The sequence below is a fragment of the Apodemus sylvaticus genome, chromosome 1 (assembly GCF_947179515.1).
Source record: "Apodemus sylvaticus chromosome 1, mApoSyl1.1, whole genome shotgun sequence".
NCBI classification, from domain to species: Eukaryota; Metazoa; Chordata; class Mammalia; order Rodentia; family Muridae; genus Apodemus; species Apodemus sylvaticus.
The window spans coordinates 192,470,201-192,481,205 of NC_067472.1; the positions used below are offsets into that span (position 1 = coordinate 192,470,201).

The window sequence follows — 11,005 nt, forward strand, 5'->3', positions numbered from 1 at the left end:
CCTGGAAGGCAGCGACGGAGAGACAAAGGGCCCAGCGGAAGCCTCAGCCTCACAGGTGAAGACCAGCTTGGGCCACATTAAGAAAGTCTCCAAAGCTATGTAAAAAAACAAAACAACAACAACAAAACCGAAAGAGCTCCTTAGTTGTTTGTTTTTGTCTTCCCATTCAGAAAAGGAAAAAGGGTCATAATGCCTTTACGGCCTGCGGAGGCCATTTCTCTTCTTATCCCTGCTAAAGCAGACCATGTTATTTTTAACACTGAGATATGAGGGCCACCATGAGCGTGGCTCAGAAATATTTCAGAGTTGTCTTAAGATCACACGGGGGTGGCTGGGCAGTGGTGGCACAAACCTTTAATCCCAGCACCAGGGAGGCATAAGCAGACAGAGTTCGAGGGCAGCCTGGGCTACACAGAGAAACCTGGAGGGCATGGGGGTTGGGGAGGGAGGTACAGAGAGAGACAGACAAAGAGAGAGAGAGAGAGAGAGACCATGTGGATATTTTTGGTGGGTTTGCTTGTGTGAATAGCACAGAGAATACTTTAGGAAAGGGCGCCCATCCATTCCTTCATCTAGGGTAGCCTTCAGGTAGTGGGCTTTTAGTAAGCCTGGTTAAAAAAAAAAAATCTCGAGTCAATGTGACGCAAAGCTGAGTGACGTAGCGGCAGAGACTCCGTGCACAATGATGACTCCTGGCCACCGGCAAGTGCTGACCTCCAAGATTTTGTTTGTTTCGCTTTGAACTTAAAGGAGAGGCACACTCTATGGCCTGTTTCCAATCCCCTTAACACACACACCCACACACACACATGCATCCATACGGACTAAGGCACAGCTAAGGCAGGCAAGCAGGCAGGCAGGCAGGCATGCTTTGGCAATGAGGCCCCTAGAGAGGCCCATGGGGTGAAGAACTGCAAAGAAGTGTGGGTAACCGCAAAGGAGTGTGGGTAACCGCAAAGACGTGTAGGTAACCGCAAAGGAGTATGGGATGCGTGGGGCCAGCACCTTTGAGGGGTGAGGGAGAGAAAGCGAGAATTCTGAGGGCTCCCAAGAAAATAGGCAGGTGATAAAACCCACAGGTAAGACTATAGAGATAGAAAATGAGAGAGGGAGGCCGTGGAGCCACAGCTCAAGGGTATAACGGGCATCCCGGAAGAGGAAAGGTAAGAAAGGGACGGAAAAGAAGGCAGGGAATAAGGACGAATACACGTATCCAACAGGAGAGAGGAAATGGGAGGGAGGCGAGGAGGAAACAGGTACCAATCACCTGGGTAATCAGGTTGAAGAGGCTGCAAGGAGAGAAGGGGAGCAGAGAGAGGTGGGGGAGGGAGCCCCTTGTCAATCTCAGACCTTGACGAACACCAGTCGAGTGGAGTACACTAGATCAGACACATATGCCAGCAGGTTGATGCCCGTCAGGATGGACACCGCCAGCCGTCGGTCCCAGTTACACACCGAGTTGGGCTGTATGTAACTACTAGAGCAGCTTGAATCCATTGACCGGCGGGGTTCGCCCTGATACCTCTGATCGAATTGGTAGAGGGGCCAGAGGACAATGGCGGTGGCGTAAAAGAGGACAGACAGTAAGGCCAGGCCTGAGAGGAAGGTGGGGAAGGGGATGGGCAACATGTTGGTACACTCCCCCAGGTTGAGCAGGATGGTCACCCCTGCGAGGATGAAGCAGATAGCATAGACCGCCACGCACCACTCAAGGGCCGGCTTGTGTTGGTACAGGTACGGTTCGCTGATGAAGGCAAAGATGATGCAGGCTACAAAGGTCTCAAATACTTTGAGCAGCCCTGGCACGGTAGCCATGTAGCCAGTGATCTCACCAGGCCTCGCACGGGTCCAGGCCACTTCGGTGGCATACGCCAAACAGGCGACGCAGGAGAAGGTGGTGGCAGCGATGGCGTGGTCCCGGGTACGTCCGTGAGGTAGGAACTGCACGTAGGTGGTGGGATAGATGATGGAGGACGAAAGGCAGAAGAGCGCCGCGTAGCAGGCGAAGGTGATGGGGAAGTTTCGCCACGACAGGGGGAAGTGGGCCTGGAGCCCGCCTAACTCCACAATCAGGATGATGAGGGTGACGGCAAAGCAGAAACACCAGGTGAACATGGCCCAGTTACCCATGGGCCCTGTCCAGGCGCCCACGCTGGCCACCAGTGAGAAGGCCACGCAGGTGGATGTTAGCTGCAGGAGGCGGAGGAGGCCCAGGGGCTGGGTCAGCGCCCGAACGGACCCCACGGTGGTGGAGGATGACGTTGTCGTCGTGATGGTTGTACGGGTGACTGTTACCGGCATAGCTGAGAAAGAGAAAAGCATTTGGCTAAGGTCTAGCATCCTGAGGAATGCAGGGACCCAGCCCTCATCCGTTTTGAAACAAATTACTTTGAATTCTGAAAAGGCTGTGTGTATCTTTTTTTTTTTTTTTTTTTTTTTTTTTTTGGTTTTTTGGATTTGTTTTTTTCGAGACAGGGTTTCTCTGTATAGCCCTGACTGACCTGGAACTCACTCTGTAGACCAGGCTGGCCTCGAACTCAGAAATCCGCCTGCCTCTGCCTCCCTGAGTGCTGGGATTACAGGCGTGCGCGCCCCCCCCCCGCCCCCCCCCCCGTTGTGTGTGTCTTAATATATGGAACTTGTCAATAAGCTATAAAAATGAATTGGTCATCGAGGTTCTAGGCTCATCCTAGCCCTACCCATGAAAAAACTCAGAATCCAAACACCCAAAGTAATTCTTCTCACTTCTCTTTCCCAGGGAGTCAGTATCCTATCCCCTGGAGTACATGCTGGAAAACCAGAGCTGGCTCACTGGGACACACCTACTGGAAGGAAAACACCAACTTCGGACCTCCACACGAGCACATGTGGACTCACCCCAAACACACACCTACACCTGTGGTCTTGGGGACGTGGCTCAGTTGGGAACAGGCTTGTCTACCATTCAGGAAGCCCTGGATCTGAACCCTGCACTGTGTGAACCAAGTGGAGAAGGGCACGCCCATGATATAAAAAGGAGGAAGATTACTGTGAGATGGAGGCCAGCCTGGGTTCTGTAATAAAGTCCAAGATAGGGCTGGAGAGATGGCTCAGCTGGTAAGAGCAGTGGCTGTTCTTCCAAAGGTCATGAATTCAAATCCCAGCGCCCACATGGTGGCTCACAACCATCCATAAAGAGATCTGATGTCTTCTTCTGGTGTCTGAAGACAACTACAGTGTACTTACATAAAATAAATAAATTTTTTTAAAAAAGGATAGAGTGTTAAAAAAAAAAAAAAAAAGTCCAAGCTAGCTTGGGCTATAGAATGAGATTCTGGCTGGGTGGTCTGATTCCAGGACAGCCAGAGCTACACAGAGAAAGCCTGTCTACACAGAGAAACCCTGTCTGGAAAAACCAACCAACCAACCAAACAAACAAACAAACAAAACAAAAACAAAATGAGATTCTGCCTTTAAAACTAACAAACCAAACAAACAAACAAACAAACAAAAAACAGCCCGGTATACATAGTGAATTCCAGGATAGCCAAGGCTACTCAGAGAAACCGTTTTATAATAAACGGTCTAAGATCTAGCCTGTACTTCACCTCCTCTAGTGTGTGACCGAGGGCTTTTTACCCAGGGCCCCGTGAACAAAGTTCCCCCTTTTACCCACAGCAACTCAGCCATCTCTAACTTCTCCATAGCCAAGACTCTAACTTCCTCAAACTTTATGTCCTGTGAAAAGACTTCTTTTATATAAGAGCGACCTAGACGTTAGCAGCCCCTACCCACCCAATATCCCAACTTCAGCTCCCGCCTCCCACATTTAACCAGAGTACTGCCCCTGCATCCTTCTCACCCCTCTCAGAGACTTCTGACCGGAGACATTAAGCTTTCTTCTTCCCTCCCTTCAAGCTTCACCCATCCTCCACGACCCTACCTCAGATCTCGAAAATTAAAGACAGCTCAGTTTCCGCTTTCCCAGCCTTGAGCTCATTGCTTCCCCAGGGACTCAGCTTACAGGTACCTCAGATACAGAAACATTCAACTCCCCCCATTCTCACTGAGTGGCCCAGCTCCTGCCACTGAAATCAGTTTTCAGAGTCAGTCAGTCATGCAGGGCTGGACTTCAGGACAGCCTTCCAGTGTACCACGTGACCCAGACACGGGCTGTGAGTAGAAGCGCTAACAGCCTTTTATTTTGTTTTATTTTTTTTTTACACTACAAACCACAGCTTCTGTCTCCTTGTCCTAGAGGCTCAGAACTAGGACCAGATGCCGGAGCCCTTCTCAGGATGCTAACTGATGCCCCTAAAGATACGAGAAGGTGGTTTCCAGATCTACTTTCCTTACTATTATTGTGAGTTCCGTAGTCCGTAGTTCTTTTTTCTGAATTGAGCATCAACTGATGGAGGGAGGAGAGAGACTCAAATGATTCAAAAGCTACAGAGACTCGGGGCCAACTAGATGGCTCAGTAGGTAAAGAAACTTCCAACAGAGGCTGGTGAGATGGCTCAGTGAGTAACAGCACTGACTGATCTTCCGAAGGTCCTGAGTTCAAATCCCGGCACCCGCATGGTGGCTCACACCCATCCGTAATGCTGGGGTGGGTTTTTCCGTGATACCTTTGCCCCTGCGAGTATCTCCACTCAACTCACTGGCTCACCAAGATGCACTTGGATAAACTTAGCATCTTTCTTTGTTTTTTGTTTTTGTTGTTGTTGTGGCTGTCCTGGAACTCACGATGCAGACCAGGCTGGTCATAGAGATCCTCCTGCCTCTGCCTTCGAACTGCTGGAATGTGCCACCACCGTGCAGCAGCCTGTCACCCCGTGTGCTCTGAGATGAGCGTAACGTTATTCATAACTTCCCCCCAGGAAAAGTCATGCTAAGGTTGAGCCCATGGAAAGACAGAAGGGCATGCTTTTAACCTCTGGCAGCTCACGGTGTCCCAGAACAGCTCCCAAAGGACACAGGAGCCAGCTTCTGGATACAACTTCTTGGACACACGGATGCCTCTTGAGGATTCTGTCCTTTGGAACCCTCCCAGGTCCCTTGTCTCTCAGGATCTGGGAATCTAGGCGCCACTGCCCTCCTTCCTCAGACCCAGAGATCTGGATCTAGTCCTTCCTCCCCTGCTGTAAATCCAATTCAGTATTCCTGGCTACGTTAGTTAACCCAGGAATCCCCAGGCCTCCTATCACAGACTCAATTCCGTTTCCAGGCACTACACTCCTTCACTGAGGGTCCAGGCCCCTGGTGCACCTCCATCAGACTCAGAACAGGGCTCTAAATCCTCCCCTCTTAGACTCCCTGTCTGAAACCCCAGTCCTCTTCCCTTAAAGTTGGACACCAGCCCGCCCCCCACCCCCGACCCCCGACCCCGAGTCCTTGATCTTCAGAACTGTAAGTCCAGGCGGCAGGCGCTCCACTCTCAAGAGCTGGGAAGTAGGGCTCCGAGCTCACTCACCTGCGGCCTTAACAGAGCACCGGAAGGAGAAAGTTCCGTCTGCGAAGGCGGAGGGCGTGGCACACCTGGAAAAGGCAGATCAGAAGCCCTGGAGGGAGGGAGAGTCAGAAGGGAATTCAGACAGTCCTCGCTGCAGCACTCTGACCCCGGAGCCCTAGACTAGACAGCTGGGACGAGTCTCCTGGTGGGGACGCATACTTGGCTGAGATCCCCAAGGCGAGGTCCCAGAGGTTGCCCTGAGGAAGCGCCGCCCCTCTCCTTCCTCTCCCTGAACTGGCTGCGTGGGTGGGGTGGCGGCGACTGTGGACAGAGGACCCGCCCCCAGGCTCGCGAGGGGCGTGAGTAATGTTAACCTAGCCCGGCTTGGCTGCAGAGGGAGATCCCTGGGCGGTGGTTGTAGAGGGAGGGAGGCCCAGCCTCGCCCGCCCGGAGTCTCCGCTCCTTATAAGGGCTTTAAGTTGCCTCAGCCAGGGCAATGTGGCAGAAACCAGGAGGAGGCGCCAAGACCCCCGCCGAGAGAGCGACAGTGCGGTGGGGGGGGGGGGGGAAGGAGGAAAAGGAGTGAGAGAAAGGGAGGGAAGGAAGGAGAGAGGGAGAGAGGAAGAGAGGGAGGGGTGGGGGAGAGAGGGAGGGAGGGGGAGAAAGGGAAAGGAGAGAAGAGATTTATGATTCCTTGAAAAGTGTGAGTTTGGAGCCAGGCAGAACGACTCCCATAAGTTGTCCTCTAACCTCTTTCCCGTGCCTTGCGGTACGTGCATCCCTCACCCACTGCAGTGTGTGTGTGTGTATTAAAATCTATTTTGAGATAAACATTTGCCATGTAAGCCTCGCTGGCCTGGAACTTGCTATGTAGACCAGGCTGGCCTTCTTGAGTTCACGGAGATCTGCGTGCTCTCTGTCTCCCGAGCGCTGGGATTAAGGGGAAAAAAAGTTTTTTTTTGAATTCTGAGTCCCTCCAGAATGAGGAAAGTCTGGCCTGGAAGTGCAGAACAGTGTTTCCAAAACACCGGAGGAGGCAGGATTGGAAATCCAAGGCCTTCCTGGGGTCACAGAGAAAGTTCAAGACCATCAAGGGGTGTGTGTGTGTGGGGGGGGGGAGTTGGAGGTGGTGAGGTACCAGTATTTGACTAGCATCAGTGAGGTACTGGTCTCAACCCCTAATGGGTGGGAATGGGGTTAGGGGAGTGAGGCTCTCCTAAGTATGACCAGCATGGACTCCTTTAAAACTCCTTCAGTTTGCCGGTGGTGGTGGTGGTGCACGCCTGTAATCCCAGCACTTGGGAGGCAGAGGCAGGCGGATTTCTGAGTTCAGTTCGAGGCCAGCCTGGTCTACAGAGTGAGTTCCAGGACAGCCAGGGCTATACAGAGAAACACTGTCTTGGAAACAAAACAAAACAAAACAAAACAAAAAAAACAAAAAAAATTTAAAAAAATGAAAAAAAATGAAAAGAAAAGAAAAGAAAAGAAAGGAAAGGAAAAAAAAAAAAACTCCTTCAATTTGACTGAGCTGGAGGACACAAGTCTTCCTAGGCTCCAGGCTAAAACCCTGGGAACTAGAAGCCACTTGCGAGTTGAGATAGAAAGGCAGAAACCTCCAGCTCCCTCCGGAAAGGCTTTTATGGAGAAGCCAGGCCTAGCCTGACACCCCACACTACAGTAAATGTGATCGATCGCTTTTAATCTCAGCATTTAGGAGGAAGAGGCAGACGGATCTCTACAAGTTCACAACCAGCCAGGTCTACACTGCGAGTTCCAAGACTACAAAAGCGCTACATAGAGCCTGTCTTTAAAAATTTAAAAAAAAAAAAAGGCGGGTTACTGTCGAGCCACAGACGCTAGAAGGAAGAGGAAGCGCACAAATCCTTCTGTCCGGGAGAAAAGTCAGGAAAAAAGAAAGGAAGACCTTAGGAGAGGTAACTATCTAGTGGTCCACAGGGCCTCCAGCACCGTTTGAGGTCATAGCTCAGGAATGCTCAGCTAAAGATATACGCGGGGTGAGGAAACGCCCCTAGAGCTTCCTCCTAAGTCTAGATCCACTCTCAGGGCCACACCCAGCACCCCACTACCCTCCCCCATGCCTCACTCCTGAGGCTATCCATCACTCCACAGGCAGCGCACATGCTGGGCACAGCCCTGATCAGACTCCAGGCCACGCCCCACACCAGTGGTGGGCTCAGCCTTAGCCTTCAAAGCTTCCTCGCTACCCAGTCCACCCCCCCCCGCCCCACCCCATACTCTAGTGCTGGTTGCAGACCTCTGGAAGGAGGGTCAAACAAGGACTTTTCCCCTCCTGAGTACCTCTAGGCGCCTGGTACAAGCATTCAGGAGCCCCATCTTCTCGGATTCAAGGATCTATACTCCCATCTTTCCAAGTCCTCAAACCAAGAGTGGAGATCCCAGTCCCTCCCTTCTTCCGTCCAAATTCAGACCCCAGGACCTTCTCCCTCAGAACAAATTCAGACCCCCAACTTCCTCCAGATTGAGGTCTGAATCCCAGCCCTCTTCCCGCAAGACCCATCTTAAATCCAGATCCCAAAGCTTTTTGGTCAGACCCAGGAGTCTGGATCTCATCCTACCTCTCTCAGCCTCAGGGGTCCAAGCACCACTGTCCTTCCTCAGACCCACGTGCCCACTCCCCAGTCTCTTCCCTTTCCCATGTATGATGTTCATCCTTTCATCTAGACCTTGAGTCTTGGCCCAACTGCAGTGTTTCTAGGGATCCAGACACCTGAATCCGTGCCCACTCCTCTTTCTAGACCCAAGGATCCTGGACCACTATTCCTTCCTTCCCTTTGGGGTCCCTGCAGCCTCACCTCTCCAGCCAGTGGCGTCTGCAGCACAAACGGACGACAGCTGCAGATCCAAAGGGTCTTAGGGCTGGGTGGAGTTGGCCAGCTGAGGAGCGCGCGAGGGAGGGGCTGAGGGCGGGGTTTGGGCCGGGCTAGGGCGGTGAAAAGGGACTTTCCCGTCATTCAGGCTATCCCTGGTAAGCCCCGAAGGCGGGGCTAATGCCACACCACGCCCCCCAGAAGGCTAATGTCCTGGATCTCCAGCCCTACCAGTGAGGTCACTGTAGCCGTGGAGACAAAACAGGAAGACACAGCAGCTGGAGGCGTGGGGGCTCCCGGGGGCTATCCTCCTTGACATAGCTCTAGGAAGAAATCTCCAGGGTAGACCGGAGAATGACGTTGCCATAGAAACGTACTTGTTTATGGTTTGTTTTAGATAGAGGTCCCCCCCCCCAACTAAGCCGGGTCCCCACACCTAGTCTCACCTCTTATTCAGTTCTCCTGCTCTCTGCCCCACGTCCTTGTCAGTTCCCCCACGCTGAGCAGAAAAAGGCAATCTTACACATCCAGGTCCCAGAAGTTTGGGGGCTAGCCAGACCTCTGCTTAACAGAGTCTGTGATCTAGGGTCTTGTCTACCTAAAGAGGAATTTAGGAATTTAGGGTGCCAGACCTTGAGCGTAAGCTACCTAGACTAGTGTGGCCTCATCCCCAAAGAACAAAGACTAGATTCTTGTGTTTAGGGGTCTGCGAAGAAGAGAGTGGGCCATATCTCCAATTACACTGTAATCGCGGCCGGAGGACTGCTGGGCCAAGTCTCAAAAGATCACAGCCAGGAGGAGCAAAAGGATGACGGATAGTGGATAGTATCCAAATTCCTGGAAATTGAGAGGGAGGGTCCCAGATTTCTGAGCATTCAGACAGTTTTCAAGATGTACGGTAGGTTGCCGAACCGCCTGGGGCTAGAAGGGCGTGCTATTTTTGGCCTGAATTCCTGCCTTCAGGACAAAGGGAGGGATTCAGAATCTGTGAGGGCAGGGCTAAGGGCCCGGAGCTCTGAATTCCAGGTTCTACCATATGGGAAGGATTTGGTGGACCCCCACTGTACCGGGAGAAGAGGGGCAAAAGCAGGAAAGAGATGTGGGCTTGGGCTTAAAAAAAAAAAAAAAAAAGGGTCGGATTTAAGGGCCTGAAAGGACTCGACTGAGCCAAATGGGAAAAGAAGCTGAACGTCACTGTGCTGGAGGGACCTTTAGGAGAGACCGAACGGTCGCAATGCTCGCCCCCTGGCCAGGGCGGAGACCCGGGACACCTGGTTCCCTCCCTCCTGGCTGCACTCACTCACCCCGCTCTGCAGCGGCTCCAGGCGCGGCCCTGCTCCGCTGCTGAAACCGCCCGCTGCTGCTGGGCGGGGCCTAGTGGCTGCAGCGGCTGCTCGTCTCTTCCCCGCGGCGGCTGCTTCTGGTCACCTTCCCGGAGGACTGGAGAGGTTTATGGATCTAGCCCTAGAGAGGAAGCCAGGGGCATCGCGAAGAGGGTCGGGGAATTCGAAGGGGCCCAAGAGCTCACAACAGCCAGCTTCGTGTCCTACAGAGGAGGGAGGAGCTGGAGAGGGGACCTGGGCGCTCGCTTCGAGCTTCCGCAGAAGTGGGGGTGGGGAACAAGGTAGGGATGGGTAGGGGAAGAGCTGTGTGCTCCTTTGCCTGTCTGGGAAGAGACACAGAAACAGACCCTTTGTCATTTTATGCCCTGCAAAAGGGAGGGTTTTAGTTTAGTTTAAACACACACACACACACACTTAGTTTATGTGTGAGAGTGCAAATGTGGAAGTCAGAGGGCAACTGGTGGGAGTCAATTTTCTTCCAGCGAGTGGGATCCATCTCAGGCCATCAGGTTTGGCGCTGGCTGGAACCTTTTACCCGCTTGAGCCGTATCATTGGTCTATGGCTTTGGGGTTTTTTTTTTTGGTTTAATTTTGTTTCAATTTGTTTTTGTTTTTTTACGATTTATTTGTTTTTATGTGTCTGAGCGTTTTGCCTTCATGGATATATGTGTGTATGTGCATACCTGATCTCCTCGGAGGTCATAGGGAGGAATCAGATCCCCTAGAACTAAAGTTACATACAGGTGGTTGTGAGCCACCTTGTGGGTGCTGGGAATTGAACTCCGGTCTCTATACAAGAACAAACACGCCTAACTGCTGAGGCATCTCTTCAGTCCTCTAAGGAGGAGTTCTTACTGTGTCTAGCATCAGACATTTCACACACACACCACAGGCTCACACAGCCTATAGTCTATAGCTAATGGGTTGGGATTCCCACAGATTGTAGTCACAAGCTTCCTTAGTCCCAAGAGTTCAGGCTTAGTAATGCCTCTCCCCTCTACTCAAATCAGTCATATCACCACAATCATCATCACCGATACCAAGTTGGAGTTATCTCAAGTGATTTACAGAAGTGTTGGCTAACAAAACTTATCATGCTCTGTCCTGTGGAGGAAGTATTTCCTGTGTAGTTCTTGAGATGGTTCAGTGGGTTAAGGGAAGCCTAATGATTTGTGTTCCATATCTAGGATCCATGCAGTAGAGGAGAGAACTGATTCCCAAAAGTTTTCCTCTGACTGAGACAGGTTCATTGTGTCATGTAATGGCATGCATTTCACCACCACCACCATCACCATCACCACCACCACCACCACCACCACCACCACCACCCACCCACCCACCCACCCAAAGATAAATATAAAACAAACAAAAATCAAAATACC

General features: G+C 51.9%; 1 protein-coding gene across 5 annotated transcripts; it reads right to left on the minus strand.

Moving 5' to 3' along the window:
* Window positions 1-614: 614 nt before the first annotated feature.
* Myadm (myeloid associated differentiation marker) lies at window positions 615-9,836 on the minus strand. Of its 5 annotated transcripts, none has more exons than XM_052170487.1 (3): window positions 9,585-9,836; window positions 5,453-5,540; window positions 615-2,303 (listed from the first exon to the last, which is right to left on the minus strand). In XM_052170487.1, exon 3 carries the CDS (start codon window positions 2,299-2,301, stop codon window positions 1,345-1,347), a length of 957 nt encoding a protein of 318 aa, XP_052026447.1. In that variant the 5' UTR covers window positions 2,302-2,303; window positions 5,453-5,540; window positions 9,585-9,836; the 3' UTR covers window positions 615-1,344. The 5 variants fall into 5 exon arrangements, with proteins under 5 accessions (XP_052026447.1, XP_052026441.1, XP_052026464.1 ...); XM_052170481.1 differs by lacking the exon at window positions 9,585-9,836 and adding an exon at window positions 8,266-8,357; XM_052170504.1 differs by lacking the exon at window positions 9,585-9,836 and adding an exon at window positions 8,266-8,339 and having other exon boundaries at window positions 5,453-5,517.
* Window positions 9,837-11,005: the final 1,169 nt, after the last annotated feature.